Raw genomic sequence first — 17500 nt, 5'->3', positions numbered from 1 at the left:
CACGGTATTCAGAATCCTTGTTTTATAGCCGTAGAGTGAGACAGGTACCACAAACGACCTGAAGAACCGGATTTTAGTCTTCCTGCCCAAATGCTAACAATGCCATACATCAGGGGTCGGCGACCTCTGGAAGAGACTGTGTCAGTTTCTTTAATTTGTAGAACCCTGCGTACCAACGGTGCTTTTTAGTGTGTAAGCTAATGTCGATTCATAAGCACTGTTTCACTGCAGTGGGGATGACAGTAAATGTTAAAATCCTGGACGATTTTGTTTTAGTTTGATCTTTTGTCACATTTTGTTTATTTGAACCATTCATGATATCTTCCGATTCTGTGACAACTTTTCAAAACCAGCTGGCGTGCCAGGATAAACACTGTCACGTGCCACGTTTGGCACGTGTGCCAGAGATTACCCACCCCTGCCACAAGCTATGGCTAAACGGGTCCATAACACCATGGGCAATGCCAATCCTTCAGAGGGCTGCCTTATATGACTTACCACTGTTATGCGTTACGTCACCAAGATATATAAGGTTTTGAAGACCATAATTCCCTTGTCTCATGCATGGGTAGACTGAATTGTATCACTCATTCAGTAAGCCCCATCGGTCTTGCTTCTGTGGAGTAATTTTGGGGATACAAATCTTAAAAAAAAAAAAAAACGACTTATCGGCAAAGACAGTCAGTGAAGGTAGTAAAAAGTGTTGGGTGAGGACATCGATAAACAAAACTCCACTCCTTGACTATGCGGTACAGTTTTGGTCTCCGTCCTCTAGAACAGACATCAGTTCACTATAATCAGTACAGAGAAGAATGACCAAAATTATACATGAACTCAGAAATTTGCCTTACGAGGAGAGGCTTAGGCACCTTAACTTACACTCTGAAAAGACGCAGAGTGCGGGGTGATCTAATAGAGGTGTTCAAGTGGATCAAAGGCTTTAACAAGGGTGATGTAAACAAGGTCATAATATTAAAACAACAGGGCAAGACTCGCAGTAATGGATTTAAACTGGACAAATTTAGATTTAAGAAGGAAATAGGCAAGAATTGGTTTACTAATAGGGTGGTCAACGAATGGAATAGACTTAGTAACCATGTAGTAGTGAGCGCTGAAACTATCAGTTGTTTTAAGAAACGGTTAGACAGCTTTATGGATGGGGATGACAAGTGATGATGGATATGGAGCCACCTAGTGTAGCCCTTACGGTCTCTTGCAGTCCCCTTCATTCTTATGTTCTTATGTTCTCTGGATGAGGTCAAAGAAGTCGTTAGGTTAGAAATGGAAAGCGACCGACCGGTATCTACACCCTCAACACGGAATTGGTGAAATCCGGAATTTAGTCCATGATCAGTGGATAACATATTGTGCTGTCTACTGTTTGACAGTCCGGTACCATTCTCCCTGGATACAGAAAGGGCTGGTCTTCCCTTTCTGAAAGGGGAAAGGTGACCAGCAGAACGGCAGTAATTACTACGACATTACATTGTTCAATATATCAGGCTAAGTACTCGTTCATCTGTTGCCGGCACGGGTTTGCTCAATTGTGATAGAAACTCAAAGACCTTAACAGTCTGGGTACACGCTTGGCTTTTCAACAACTAATCAGTTCTTATGGGCTTATGTTCTTGTGGAGTGCCGATGTGAGTCTCAACAGAGGCCTCAGTCACTGTTAATCTGAAGAAACCGTTTGACTCAGTGCATCGCAGGGTAATCTGGGACCTACTGGCCTGTGGGATTCCTGCAAGGATTACTACCCTGATGTCAGTCGCATACTGGGGTAGACGGCCTGGAAGCTTGGAGGAGGCATGTTCAGCTTCATTTTTTGTTCATTTAAGAGTGAAGCAGAGCTGTGTCTTAGTGATGAGATTAAGCCATGAGAACAATTGTTATAGTATGTGTTTTTTTTGTGTGTTTTTTTTAACATTTGAGCTTTAGTTCTATACAGCGCTGGGTGTTTTTTCTTTCAGCTTAGAGGAATCACTGGTCTAACTAACTTAACTAAATGACGTCATGTATGACTAATAGTAAACAATTCATTTTAACATAAGGGACGTTACCTTTCAAAGTTATTTACATTCTTTCCGCAATTTGTCATAGGCATTCTCTCGTAGTTTTGATTAGATGAATCTATCTAATGGGAAAGCCTGTGCACTCTTCTTATATTGTGTATATTTGTAGAAAGTATACCGTATTGCCAAACAATCTCAAAGATTTTCTCTTTTTGGTGGTGCTGCTGCTGTCGCTTGTGTATCACTCCCAGCAAATGACTACACTACCTTTCTCTGTTTGCAGGCCTTCATGGTGGGCATTGTGTTCACCAAACTTTCTCGTCCAAAGAAGCGGACCCAGACGCTCATGTTCTCGAGGAACGCTTGCATTTGCCTCCGCGACGATAAAATGTGCCTCTTGTTCCGCGTGGGCGACATGAGGAAGTCCCACATCATCGAGGCCCACGTGCGCGCGCAGCTCATCCGGAAGCGGGTCACCAAGGAGGGCGAAGTTCTTCCTTTCTTCCAGTACGAGCTTGACGTCGGCTATGACATTGGTGAGGACCGGATATTCTTCATCTGGCCCATGACCATCGTACACAAGATAGACGAGAATTCTCCTCTGTATTCATTATCGGCACAGGACCTACTTCGGGATAAGTTCGAGATCGTAGTAATCCTTGAAGGCGTCATCGAGTCCACGGGTAAATTTGTCTCCCACATATTGCTTGGCCATTGTGTCTGTTTTCATTTCCTGTATATAACAACTTATCTTTTATTACGTTAGGTATTATGAAAGAACGAATTTTTGCACTAATGTAGTAACATCAACCATAGTTGCAAATATCTTGATTGCAAAGTATCTGTAATGGCAGTCGTAGCGGACATAGCAAGTCTATTCCGCACCTGTAGCACAGAAGCAGTATTAGTTTACTTATGTTATGATTCATTCAAATTTATCAATAGCTAACATATCCCCTCCCTTACTCTCCCCCAACACAAACCCTCTTTTCCTCGCCTTCCCCTCCCCTCCCCCCCCACACTAGGCATGACGACTCAGGCGAGGTCTTCCTATCTGCCCAACGAAATTCTTTGGGGTCATCGGTTTGAACCTCTGGTGTCCTTCAAGAAGGACACAGGCGAGTACGCTGTAGACTACTCTCTCTTCAACAATACCTACCAGGTCAACACGCCCCTCTGTTCGGCCAGGGACCTCGACCTCTTCAACGGGAGCCAAAGGAGCACACCAGGTGAGTGGCAGAGAGAATAGACAGGAGAGAGAGTCTGCGAAATAAGTCAAGGGATCGTGGCAGGAATGGCAGAATACATCTGCCAGAAGGAAAGTAGCTGCGGCCGAAGCCGTCACATTTGCCCTACTATGCGCTTTTACTATTGGGGGCAGGTAACAGTCACTGCTATTGGTGCGATTCAAACCCGCGAATCAAATCAAGCGAATCATATTAAGCGAATGCAAGAGCAACACGTTTTGTATTAAACCACCAGCGCACAAGAGTGTGATTATACAGTTATTGTAGGGGTTTTTGACTTGTGGCCATTACTAGGGATGAGATTTAGGAAGAAACAGAAAGAGGGAAAGCCAGCATTCATTGGCTGGATAAACCGAGGTAGGTGAAATAGGGAGAAGTAGTCAAGGAATAAATGCATAAAAAATACAGGGATCGAAAAAAATCAAAGCGCTCGCGTATATTGTATGTGTGCATGTGAGAATAAGAATATAAGAATGGAGGAGACTGTAAGAGACCATAAGGTCTACACTAGACAGTTCCATGTCCTTTACCATCTGTCATCGTCATCCATAAAGTTATTTAATCATCCCTTAAAACAACCATTTGTTCATCGCTCACTATACAGTTATTAAGTCTATTCCATTCATTAACCACTCTATTGATAAACTAGTCCCTGTCTATTTCCTTCTTAAATCTAAATTTGTTCAACTTAAATCCAATTCTACGAGTCATGCCCTGCTGTCTTAATATGATGACCTTGCCTGCATCACCTTTGTTAAAACCTTTACCCCATTTGAATACCTCTATTAAATTACCTCGCATTCTTTGTCTTTCCAGAATATAAGTTAAGGTCCTAAACCTGTCTTCGTAAAGTAAATTTCTAAGCCCTTGTGCCGTTTTTTGTCATAATCCTCTGCATTGATTTTAATGAATTAATATCCATTCTATAGGACGGAGACCAAGACTGTAACGCAATCTAGGATGGGTCTAATTATCGTCAGATAGAGTTTAATGATATCCTCTGCAGTTTTGTTTGTAAAAGTCTGTCACGACCAATTTAAGGGTTTGGCTATATCGCGACACAGAAAAAGTGACCATGGGGAGTTCATACGAGGGGTTCAGAGAATGTCAAGTAGGGTAATCAATTTTTTTTTTTTTTTTTCAAATAAAGCAAATACAACATACGTGGCACAGGGATACACATAAATAAACTTAGAAATCCGCAGAGGTAAAATGCAATGACATGAGAATCTTAACCTCTTCCATATGATGATGCCTACGTAGACGTATGAGGCGTGAGAGGGTATACGAGGGTGCCAATGTCGGCGTCTTGAGTATATTTATTTTGTGGTTGTAGCTTAGTTACTCCCAAATTCTGTGAACAGGCTTGATCACATTTTCTGTGTTTATTATTACTCAGTGAAAGAATGAGTAATACAGCGGTGACTTTATATTTTATAACGCGAGTATTGTGATGTATCATTCATCGTACTTTTGTCATGCGATGCTACGCGTGAGAATTTGACTCGTATTAAAGAAGTTAGATATAATCAAAGTATCACATATATAACTTATTACACATAAAAATAAATATATATTTAAATCGTTACCCGGTTGGCACATTTTGCGCAGGACTTGGTGGAGGAAGCCTCCGCAGGGACTGGTGAGCGGATTAGAAAGTCTTGATTATGGTTGATAGGAAACTCGCCAACGTAAATCGTCTGGATGCCGTCTTGAGAGAATAGATAGCTTCGGAGACAAATGCCCGATAAGTTCTCCAACAGGAATTTTTCTGGTTGTTGTGGAACACTTCGGAGATTGTTCAGTTTTCTGTAGTTGAGGACTGACAAAGAGAGTGCGTAGAACGACGTACTTAGGCTCGACTAGTAGTCTGGGAAGTGTCCGAAATATCTCGGTCGACGAAGCAACTTACTACTTCGCTTAAGCCATACACAAGTTGCGTTAAATTGGTGATTTGCTTAGTAGCAATCGAAGAGACTGTTTCCTTGAGTTTTGTCGTAATGACGGATTAGATAAATATAAGAATTCAGAAATCAACCGTAATGGCGTCCCAGTTTCTAAAGGACTACTTTCTCTGCTTGTCTAAACTATTACTGTGCTTGGTCTCTCTTTTCTTCTTGATTTCTATGTTCTCTCGTGTCTCTGTTTGTCTTTTGGCCGTTTCGCTTTATATAGTCTATGAGTACCTAGAAATGTGAGTTTTGTACCAAAACGTAAGTCAGTTTGAGGTCTAGCCAATGAGAGCAAACGCACTTTGATATCCGATGAGGAATACATTTTGAGAGGCTTACGTTATTGGAAAAAAGAAAAAATGAGTGTACATACATGGTCAGAAAATCAACAATTTATACCTCGCATCATTCCGCGTTCCTTCCGTAACCCACCCCATCCCTCCTTCTCGTACCCTTGAACTCCCGTAGGACTATCCAGCCGGACGTTCTGGACGAGGGAGAGATGGGGTGGGTTAAGGGAGGAACGCGAAATGATGCGAGGTATAAATTGTTGATTTTCTGACCATGTATGTACATTCTGAAGAAGCTCTGTTATGAGCGAAACGTCAATAATTAAAACTTCAACAATGCTCGGTATTTATCTCACCACCCTACCACTCATTTTATCGTCCATTCTTCAACACACACACACACACACACACACACACACACACACACACACACACACACACACACATATATATATATATATATATATATATATATATATACATATATATATATATATATATATATATATATAAATATATATATAAAATATATATATATATATCAGCTCAGGCAACAGATTCTGTGTGTTTCTTTTGTGCAGTCAGCATGACAGGAGATATGGAATGCACTGTGTATTCATATTTGACTGTTGTTGTAGTTGGGGTGGAGGATGTAGGGACTGGATGCGCCTGGTGATTCTGTGGTTGGTAGCAATTGCGGTGAAGAAACAGCCAAAAAATGTATTGGTGTAGATTGTGTAAAAGTTAGTGTGGATGTTTTTATATATATATAGTGTGCGGGGGTAGAAGATACTGTGCTTGGTGTATATTGTGCTGCGTAAAATCTGGGTAGTGTTGATAGGTCAATACGAATATGTAAAGGCACCTGAAAGTGAGACTGATGTACTTTAGGTGGATACAGTTCCCACAACTGGTACAGCAAACTGAGCTTCCTCAGGCACATCTATTTATGATATAGTATAAGTGACGCAAATGTTGGTGATCATGTTTTTTTTTTGTTTTGTTTTTTTAGATGGATCCAACATCATCCTTCATCAAGGAAATACTGGCCACAGGCCTGTAATCATGCAGGTGTATTGTTCTGGAGGGGGAGATCGGCACTTTGGCCAATACTCTCCCGGTAGAGTTGTGTCCCAGGAGGTGCTCAGATGAGAGGGAGGGTGGGAGGGGTGTGGAGTGTATTTAGGGATGAAATGGGTGGGAGTGTTTGTATGCTTTCCCTTTTTGGCTACCTCCCTTGAAAGGGGGAAAAAGCCTTGGTATATGTATGTATGTATGTATGTATATATATATATATATATATATATATATATATATATATATATATATATATATATATATATATATATATATATGCGAAAGTAAGCACTAGGAAAAGTAAACTAACGAAGCAGAGCGCTTTCGTATAATTACATCTTCAGTGCTGAAGATGTAATTATACGAAAGCGCTCTGCTTCGTTAGTTTACTTTTCCTAGTGCTTAATTTCGCATTTGTGAATACACGTACCTAGTGTTTTTATTGCATATATATATATATATATATATATATATATATATATATACACACATATACATAACTATAATATAGGTGAACACTATAAGATTAAGATATGAATATGAAATGCCTCACTAACATAGTTGCTAGCATTTTAGAATGTTTATGGTATGTGCATTCAATACATATTTTTGTTTGATTGAATAGTTTGCCTAACTTAAAAGCCCCTTTTGACAGACTGAATTTTGTCTGCCTAGTAAAAGTATCACTTATGAATTGGTGATGAGTTTCACTTATGAGCTCACAGCACAGTAAAATTATACATAAAACTGCAAGTACAGTTATCTTTACGATATAACTCATTTCTTCTCTCCAGGTCCCATTTTCCATAAACTATAACCACATTTCAACATTTCTTCCTCCCTCTAATTCGAATCTCATAAATATCGTCTTCTGATAATCCGGCCACTCTGAAACGACCCATGCCTTTCTGATGCTTCGTCTTCGTCTTGCAACCACAACGCAACTCTCTCGCTTCTCCACTTCTTTTGTTATTGATCTGGCGCCCAAAATGACATCATAACTTTGTTTACATCGCGATGTAAAGAGCGCGAAACAGAAGCAACGGACAAGGCCCCAGTTCCTGCCCAAGAGTACAGTTCTCAAGGTATTGATTATAAGTGTAACATGTGCAATAGTTTACTAACGGTAGTTTCACGTGAATGGCACTATTATTTTTGACAAGCGCACTGCACTCTTGCTTAACTAATCAACCACTCTTTGGATTTGCCTAAGTAATTTATTTCATTTTATTTACTCATGTACAGGAGCATGGATAAACTAATGAGCAGTTAGCAGATACTAACAACTATTCAATCATGTTAATTGATAACGATTCTAACAAAGAGTTCAATCAGTGTTGCAAATATCATCGGAATACATACGAAATGAGAATAAACAGAAAAAGTCTAAGTGACTAACCCTTTATTGTGTATATATGGTGTATATACAAATCAAGAACTTATATATACATATATATACTATATATATATATATTCATTTTTTCCTCGTATTCTCAATTTTCCTTATTAGAGATTTGCCATTAACCGGGTGAATTGAAACTAAATCACTGTATTCTTCCATTTCTTTCCATTATTAGAGCTCAACGTTTCGTCTTAATGAAGACATTTTCAAGAGTAAACTGAAATAACAAAAATTACATAATTATGTAATTTTTGTTATTTCAGTTTACTCCTGAAAATATCTTCATTAAGACGAAACGTTGAACTCTAATAATGGGAAAAAAATTGAAGAATACAGTGATTTAGTTTCAATTCACCCGGTTAATGGCAAATCTCTAATCAGGAAAATACGAGGAAAAAACTGAATAACTACAACAATGCTGTCGTTTTTAACTCCACGTGCATTACTGAGAACCTGCTCCCCTCATATGTTTGTATATATGTATATCAAGAGGTTTTTCCCCTTGTAAAGGAGGTAGCCAAGCCAAAGGCTTACGTATCTACTCCCACCCCTGGCACTTCCCTCCACCACACCCTCCTCCATCTCATCTTAGCTCCTCGTGGATGACAGGTCATCCCTATATCCTGCCCACTGCCCTGGGTCAGAAGCAATGCAACAAGACACAGTAAATCCATAGCAAGGCCGCTTCACTTAATTGACGAATCGCCTTCTCCGTCTCCTCATACAGAAAGGGAGAAGACGGGGAGAAATTCCCTCGAGCTCCGTCAAAATATCATTCACACATAACCACCCCCTACCCTCCATCCCCCACCCCTTCCTTCCTTGCCTAACGTCCCCCTCACCCCATCCATCCACCTCCTCCTCGGTCATCCCCTAAAGTTTACACCCTCCACCTCTGCCTTCCACACCTCTTTTACTAATCTTTCTTCACTCATTTTTTCCATCATGTGTCCAAAACATCCCAATACTCTTTCATCACCTCCATCATCTCCTTTTTAACTCCCGCTCTCTTCATCACCTCCTCATCTCTCACTCTATCCAACTTTGTGACCACTACCATGCTTCTCAGACATTTCATCTCAAACAAATTCCAGCTTTTCCTCTCTGCCTCTCTTAAATTCCAAGTCTCTGCCCTATACAAAATCATCAGCATAATCTCCCTTTCATACCATCTCCTCTTTATATTCATTCCCAGATGCCTATTTCTCATGTCACTTTTTAATCCCCCAAGGTATTTACTTGCTTCTCTCAGTTTACACTTTACCTCCACCTCCACTCCTCCCTTTCCTGCCACATGCGCCCCCAAATACCTAAAGCTATCCACTTCCTCCAATCTCTCCCCTTTAAGACTTACTTCCAACTCTCTGCCATCCTCTAGCCTTATGCATCTCATCATCCTGCTTTTACTCACATTTACCTTGAGCTTTCTCCTATCGCATAACTTCCCAAATTTCGTCACTAGCTCCCTGAATCTCCTGTTTGACCTAGGTACAAGCGCAGTGTCGTCATCAAACAACGACTGGCTCACCTTCCACTTTTCTCCATTTCTTTAACCCTCTCCAGTCCCCACCCTATCCACGTACACATTGAACAGCCACAGTGACAAGACACATCCACACATCTATCTGTCTTCACTTATTAGTATAGCCACCCTTTCCTTCCCTCGTCCTCTCATCACTCCCGATACCCTAACCACTACAATCCCAAACTCAAACTCACCCCTCCCTTTCAATTTAGTTTCACTCAATGCCAACACATCCATCTTCCTTCTCTCAAACATACTTCCTATCTCTTCCATTTCACTCTCATCTGTACCATACCAACACACATTAAAAGACCCAAACCTTATGTTTCTAGCTGAAAACCTCCTCCCAGACCCTCTAATACCTTGACTTCCTGTAAGAATTTACCCTTTAGGGCTACATAGAGCACGATGCCTAGTCCCATCCTCCTTCCTGTTTTAGCCGGAAAGAGGACAGTATTAAGAGTGGGGGCACAGCATAACGGAGGGACAGACGCAGAACTATAGAGCATCATCATCTCTCTATGAGTAGTTATTCCATATAATCAAAACAAGATTATGTGTAACTCAGGTCGGTAGGGGTGCCCCATATAAACCCTACATAATATAATGCATATTACTGACCAGATTTCTACCATACAATAATGTAAAGCCACAAGAGTATATATATATATATATATAATATATATATATATATATATATTATATATATATATACATATATATATGATATATATATATATATATATGTATGTATGTATATGTATATATACATATGAACTGTATATATATATACGTATATATATATATGTATACGTATATATATATATATATATAGACATATATATATATACGTATACATATATATATGTATATTCATCTGTATATACATATATATATATATATATATATATATATATAATGATGGCAGTTATTAGTTATTTGAACTCCAAGTCAACCGATTAAGCGTTGGTTTAGCATCTAGCGTAAAACCTGGTTCAGTTCCCGGTGCGTTTGTCGGAAATTATTTGTCTGATATACGTTGTTATTAGCGATTCACATCAGGTATTTACAAGGACGAAATCCCGTAAAGGTTTCGTTCCAGCCTTACTGATTTTCCTAGAGTTGTGCTCAGAGACTCTGTGAAAATTAGGTAAGGACGACAGTGAACAGTCTAACTAGAATCTTTGGGAGTTAGTTCAACTCCAAGTTAGAGTCCTTTTGAAGCTCCCATGGTTCAGTCACGCTTTGGTTTGACACCTAGCGAAACCCTAGCTCTATTCCCAGGGCGACTGTCGGAAGTTATTTATATGTATGTATGTATGTATGTATGTATGTATGTATGTATGTATGTATGTATGTATGTATATATAAATATATATATAATATATATATACATATATATACATATATATACACATATATATGTATATATAATACATATATATATATATATATATGTATATATATATCTATATATATATATATATATTTGCATATATATAATTATATATATATATATGTGTGTGTGTGTGGTGTGTGTGTGTGTGTGTGTGTGTGTGTGTGTGTGTGTGTGTGTGTGTGTGTGTGTGTGTGTGTGTGTGTGTGTGTTTACCTAGTTGCATTTACCTAGCTGTATTTTACGGGAAGGGGAGCTATGCTCGTGGTATCCCGTTTTCATATCTCGTTTTATCCAGACTGTTTTTAAATTCGTGTATCGTTTTTGCACACACCACATTTTCATCTAACTTGTTCCAAACGTCTATTACCCTGTGGGGAAAACTGTTCTTTTTCAGGTCTCTTCTATAACTGTCTTTCTTGATTTTATTTCCGTGTCCTCTTGTATCTCTACTATCCCATTTTATTAGATCCTCTCTATCAATAGTTTCTATGCCTTTCATGATTCTATAGATAGTTATCAAGTCTCCGCGAAGTGATTTTATGCTCTTCGCGTTGTGAGTAACTGATTCGCCTGCAAAATTGTGTTTAGCGGGTCCCACCGGAATAACGGTGGCGTGAGCAAAGCCTCCCCTTTCGGGAGAGGTGAAATGTCTTCGCATTACACTTAACATTACATAGATATAATATCGTGGCACCACGGAGGGAGAGGGAGGGGGAAAGGGAAGAATAGATGGAAATGACGGAAGGAAGAGAGAGATAGATAGGTTGCCGGGTTTCCGGCACGCAGGTATTTGCCACGTCAGTTACCGAGAGGGGGGGTAGACGCCATTTCGCCTAGACGAAAACGGAAAGGGAAAGTATGTGTATGTGTGGGTGGGTGTTGGTTGAAGCAGAACTTAAAAACCTAATAACTTAAACCTATTCTTTTTTAATTCATTTTGAATTCATTGATAATTTTTAATATGACCAAAGAAGACAGGAGAGTGTTTTAGACTTTTATTCTTTAAATTTCATCACCCACGGGGATCAACTGTAGAATTTCCATCCCTGCGCCCGTGCTGATCTGTGGGGATCCGGGGTGCTCCACTTTCACTCAGGCACACACCGTCACTCAGGTCATGATAACGTTTTCTATTACCTAACCTAACCTAACCTAACCTAACCTAACCTAACCTAACCTAACCTAACCTAACCTAACCTAACGGCGCTCAAAATGTTAATTTTTGTTTGGATTAGGTTAGGTTAGGTTAAGTTAGGTAATACAAAACGTTATCATGACCTGAGAGTTAGGTTAGATTAGATTAGGTTAGGTTAGGTTAGTTTAGGTAATGAAAAACGTTATCATGACCTGAGTGACAGTGTGTGCCTGAGTGACAGCGGAGCACCCCGGATCCCCACAGATCAGAACGCGCGCGGGGATGGAAATTCTACAGTTGATTCACCCACGGAAATTATTTGGAGAATGTGATAGTAGCATAAAGAGATAAGACAAAAGCCTTTAGTGGTAGACAAGATTGGTTATTACAAAACTAAATATATATAATGGTTGTTAAAAGGGAATATTATTTGCATGAATATATTTACAAATATTTGTATCGCGTAAAGTCTGGGGGTGAATTTAATAAAACCTGCTGTAAATCAGATTTTTGAATGTCGTCAGTGACGTCATCCTATACTCGTAGCTGCCCATTGATCGAATTGCTGAAAGACCTCCATCTATATAAGACAACCACCCAGTGAGCATGACGTGATGTCAGCTATACTGTCAGAGGTAGTTGTCAGAACAAACTAGTAAGAACCGGTTTGCCCCTCCCCAACCCCGCGAATTATGCATAACTTCCTTGTCGTTCGTTCCTTAATTAATTATGGACACATTCATTCATTCATTCATTCATTCATTCATTCATTCATTCATTCATTCGCTTTTGTCTTCAAGATTCCCTTTGTGAGAACGCTCCAGACCCCAGAAAGATGGTAACAGCCAATGACCAAGTGGGTCACACCTTCATCAGATCTTAAGAAAACAAGACGTTTTGTTTTTTGGAGGCTAGAAAATAAAGAGAAATGCATTTGTATGCATGTCATATGTTTTTGTTTTATAATTTAAGGGAAACTAGGAAGAGTAGGATGACTACGGAACATACACCGCGCAAACTAATTAACTTTGGTACCACAATTTATGCGTATATCAAATCTTGTTCCGGCTTTTACTCAGGTTATATTGTGCTGGAAAGGCTAAGTTTATCTCACTTTGAAATTATAGAAAGATGACGCATCTATGGAATTTACTCTACCTAGTGCCAGACGATATTTCTCCATCTATATACTAGTGAAAAAATAGGGTACCTTAAAAACCATATCCCGTTACGCATGCAATTTCCAAAAAAGATGTGGATACTGATCTAATGAGTTTTTTTTTTTATAGCGCCAATTACTCCTCTCACGCCCGCATCGCCTTTGACGCCGCTGACCCCGCCATTTTCACCCGCGGTTACCGGCCCCTTGCGGAGTCGCGCGGGCGTCAACAGCAGCAGCAACAGTGATGGAAGTGTTGAGAACGATGACGAGGACAACAATAACAGCAAAAGCACGAAAAACATCAGCAGCATGAGCAACAAATTAGCCCTAACCGCCACAACACCCCAAGGCCACCAAGAAGGTGACAGTGCTGACACGTCTGCTTCTGCGTCACAACCTCTTCTCGACCACGACAGCAATGTCTAGCAGGTAACTCTACTCTCTACCCTCTTCACATGAATTTGGCTGAGTTTTTCTCCCTCTGGTGCGATTGCCTTGTAATATTGTGGCTTCATACAACCGCATTATGGACTCAACGATAGGTTACACTCCTCTTCACATCATATATATATATACAGTATATATATTATATATATATATATATATATATATATATATATATATATATATATATATATATATATATATACCGCCCGAATGTAGCCATCTCTTGCTTCTTTTCCATAAAATTTCCCAGAAGCTTCCGTCATCATTCGCACATACCGCTCTACACCTTGAGAGTGGCATAGGATGTCAATACAGAGTGGTTTGTCGACAATATTTTGCAGGTCCGCATTAGCCCTAACCAATGGCTTAAACCTGCACTCCCCTTCAGGGGAAGTAGACCTGTATGGTTCTTCACAGTCTTATTTATATTTGGTGGCCTGAAATCACGTATCTTTTCCTCATACACAGTAATTTTTCTGGTCTTCTTGATTTCGTCAATAGTTAATTTCATGGTCAACAACGTCTGTTCTGCTGTTTTGTCTGGTAGAGGGGAAATAATACAGACTCGTGAAAAAGGATCGTCACAGACAAGGACGTATTGATTTCCGCTTTGTGTAAGTGATAACTTAAGAAGATCAACAGTGACTGAGTCGAATTGTTTACAAGGTGTAGGGTAAGTTAGAATTGGAACATTGCCGCTGATATGACATTTGTGAGTCGTACAAGGAAGACAAGCATCATTGTGGGCGTGTAAATCATTCCTCGTGGTTAGCCAGAAGTAGTGCAATCTGGCTTGTGTAACGCATTTCTCCTTGTCAGGATGTGCAGCAAAGGGGAAATCGTGTAGAATTTATAAAACTTCTGGAATGATGTCCTTAGGGACTACAAGCTGGAACACTGATCTGTTGGGTTCATGTTTGTTCGTTAGTGTTGTTTTGTGATACAGAATATCATCAATTAACGTGTAATTGTCGAGATTGGGAGGAAAAAATGGTGTCAGTTGTGTCTGTAGATTCGAGGAAGTATATAAGACGCTGCGGCTACGTGCGCTTGTGTAAGAGTTACTGAAATTGGATTTTGAGTGATGGTCGCAATATGGCGATTGAGAGCGTCTGCATCCAGGTTCGCTTTTCCTTGAACAAAATGAAAGGTAGGCATGAATTCTTGTATGATAAGGAACCAGTGGGCAAGTTTTCCTGGAAGATTGTTTCCTCTGAAGAAGTGTAAGATTGGTTGATGGACTGTGTATATAGGTATGTCGTAACTAAGGATTATCTCTTTGAGATGTTTGATTGCGTATATAACAGCTAAAGTTTCTATGTCTGCGACAGAATAATTTTGTGTTTTTTGAGTGTGCGGCTCGCATAGGTAATTGGTCTGAGTTTTGTGCCGTGTTGTTGCGTGAGGACTGTGCCAAGTTCGGTGTAGGACGCATCTATGTATATTGTGAAAGTAAGCTTGTAGTTTGGGAAAGCAAGGACAGGTGCCGTGGTTAAGGCTCTCTTTAAGTCAGGGCTTTCTCTTGGTCAGGTGTCCAAATGAAGTGGGTGTCCTTAAGAAGTGAAGTTAATGGTGCTGCTATACTAGCGTAACCTTGAATGTAATGTCTGTAAAATCCTAATAAACCAAAGGATGAACGTGTGTGTGTGTGTGTGTGTGTGTGTGTGTGTGTGTGTGTGTGTGTGTGTGTGTGTGTGTGTGTGTGTGTGTGTGTGTGTACATGTTAGGCTCCACGATGAGCACAAGTGATGTTGACGTTACACGAATTATTATTTATTGATTGTAACGTTTATTAGTTCATGAGACACTGCTTGAAATTATACTTTAGATGTCCACACACAGTTAATGAATGAAAAAGTGGGAGATAAGGGAAAGAGAGAGAGAGAGAGAGAGAGAGAGAGAGAGAGAGAGAGAGAGAGAGAGAGAGAGAGAGAGAAAGAGAGAAATGGCGCGGGTGAGGTAGACATTGTGGCCTTGTCTACATTGGGTTTAGTGGCGTTGAGACAAACGAAGTTGTGGTTTGTTCTTTTTAATCTCTCCGTGAATAGACTGATCTACATCTCAAATCAGTACATGAGGAAAACAATGGCGGTTGTCAATGGTACAATTTTATTTACAATATTCAAATGATGATTGTTGTCAAATTATAATGTTATGTACAATTCATTCTCTACTGTGTTCTACTTAATTTATTTCTACAATGTACAATACACGGAATGAGTATGGACACTCAGTACCCATATATAGTTTTTTTTATATACAAGCAATTGTGAACATAGTAAAAAACATATCGGTCGTATGACGACTTGCAGTTAGCAATAGAAAACACAGGTGTCCTTTCGCGGTCAGGCCAACTGACCACGTGTGAAGTCCGACACAATAGGGGGTCCTGCGGGAGTTTCTGGAGAGATCGTGATCAGACGTCCTATAGCTAAAATGCGTGCGCGTGCGTGTGCGTGTGTGCGTGCTGGACATCTAAGGGATTGAATATTTCATTCAATCATCTTGCAACAGATGCTCGGCTCAGCTACCACCGACTTCATTGAGGTTAATGCTCAAAGAAGATAAGGAATAAGACAAGACTTTTGGTCATAAAGATAAGAACACATAGTGTCTGAGCAATGGTAGTATCGGGAAATACTAATGATTAGAATAAAATTGACTTAATTTTAAGAATTTGTGGAAGTAGATATTATCTCAGTTCACCAAGACAAAATGTAGTTTTATGAGGCCGTGGCTCGACTGCGAAGATTGTAACGTGGGAGAGGAATAGGAGGAAGCAGTGGAGAGTATTGGTGATGATCCACTATTGTAGGGGTAGCATGTATGTTACGTTTGGAGTGCATGTCCAAAGCTGCCCGTATATTAGAAGAGTTAGAGTCCTGGAGAGGGGTTGAAGTTGTTGAACACTGGGAACTCTGTTGTATATGAAGGTAGTGGAATAATTTGTACTAGCAGCTAGTGCATCCTTGTGTGATGAAGCGGATTAAATTCGAAGAGAGGGAATGCAAGCAACTGGCAAGTGGTTATGGTCGACCTGCGCCTGCTCGGTCACGTGAATGTGATTTACTTTATGGCAATGCAGGGAGGAAATGATTTGCATATATGATACCATTTTGAGTAAGGTCAGGTCAATGACTATGTTATGTTGCTTCATCAATGTTAAACCTATGAGGATATCAGAAGGAAAGCGAACGCCAGCAACTGGAATGGATGGGTACTCATCTCCACTTGTGCCCGACGTGGAGCCTAATGTGTGTTCTGTGGACGTTGCTTAGATTTGGCAATGTTACTTTTCAGAAATGAGGTGATAGCACCCATAGTATACAGATGTATTTATCTATATCATTAATATAAAAAAAAGTTAGTTCTGTTCACGTACATGTTATATAATGTTTAGTTTTTATAGACTTTTTTTTTTTTTTTAGACAAAATATTCGAGCTTGCAAAGGTAATCTTTTTATCCTATGCTACAAAGAAAAAAAATTCTGAATGTTATTCTAATAAAACATTTCTATTTATTTCATCACTTATTTCACTTTCCAATCTTTATTTGGAACCGATAAACAATTCTATTAGTTGCATCTAATCTATTATATATGTAATAATACAACTTAATTTTACATTATAGTTACTGTAGAGGTAATGTTCAATGTGCATCTTCACACATTGAACAAGTTGGACTGTCATTCTGCATTAGAAATGAATGACCTCAGTAGCGAGTCAAAAACCCGCGGGTGTTGATTACTTTGGCCACTACCTCGTTTAGGCTACCTTTCAAGGCAAAAAGGATATTACCTGTTCGAGCCCTCTGGTAAGGCGAGGCCAGGCGCGGATCCAGGAATGTTATTT

The 17500-nt window shown here is 39.7% G+C and overlaps 1 protein-coding gene across 9 annotated transcripts in view; it reads left to right on the top strand.

Moving 5' to 3' along the window:
• Positions 1-17500, top strand: part of LOC143035250 (ATP-sensitive inward rectifier potassium channel 12-like) — a 309593-nt gene that overhangs the window by 291614 nt on the left and 479 nt on the right. For 8 of the 9 annotated variants that reach the window (XM_076202055.1, XM_076202054.1, XM_076202052.1 and 5 more), the window contains 4 exons: positions 2296-2695; positions 3038-3241; positions 7604-7663; positions 13329-13630. In XM_076202055.1, the coding sequence (XP_076058170.1) occupies positions 2296-2695; positions 3038-3241; positions 7604-7663; positions 13329-13627 (963 nt within the window). In that variant the 3' untranslated portion in view covers positions 13628-13630. The remainder of the gene's footprint in view (positions 1-2295; positions 2696-3037; positions 3242-7603; positions 7664-13328; positions 13631-17500) is intronic. The other variant, XM_076202051.1, reaches the window with a different exon arrangement.

Source organism: Oratosquilla oratoria, chromosome 18 (genome assembly GCF_046742065.1).
Source record: "Oratosquilla oratoria isolate Oo_2021 chromosome 18, ASM4674206v1, whole genome shotgun sequence".
Taxonomy (NCBI): Eukaryota; Metazoa; Arthropoda; class Malacostraca; order Stomatopoda; family Squillidae; genus Oratosquilla; species Oratosquilla oratoria.
The sequence above is the reverse complement of the archived record's forward strand: the minus strand, read 5'-3'. Positions and strand labels throughout refer to the sequence as shown.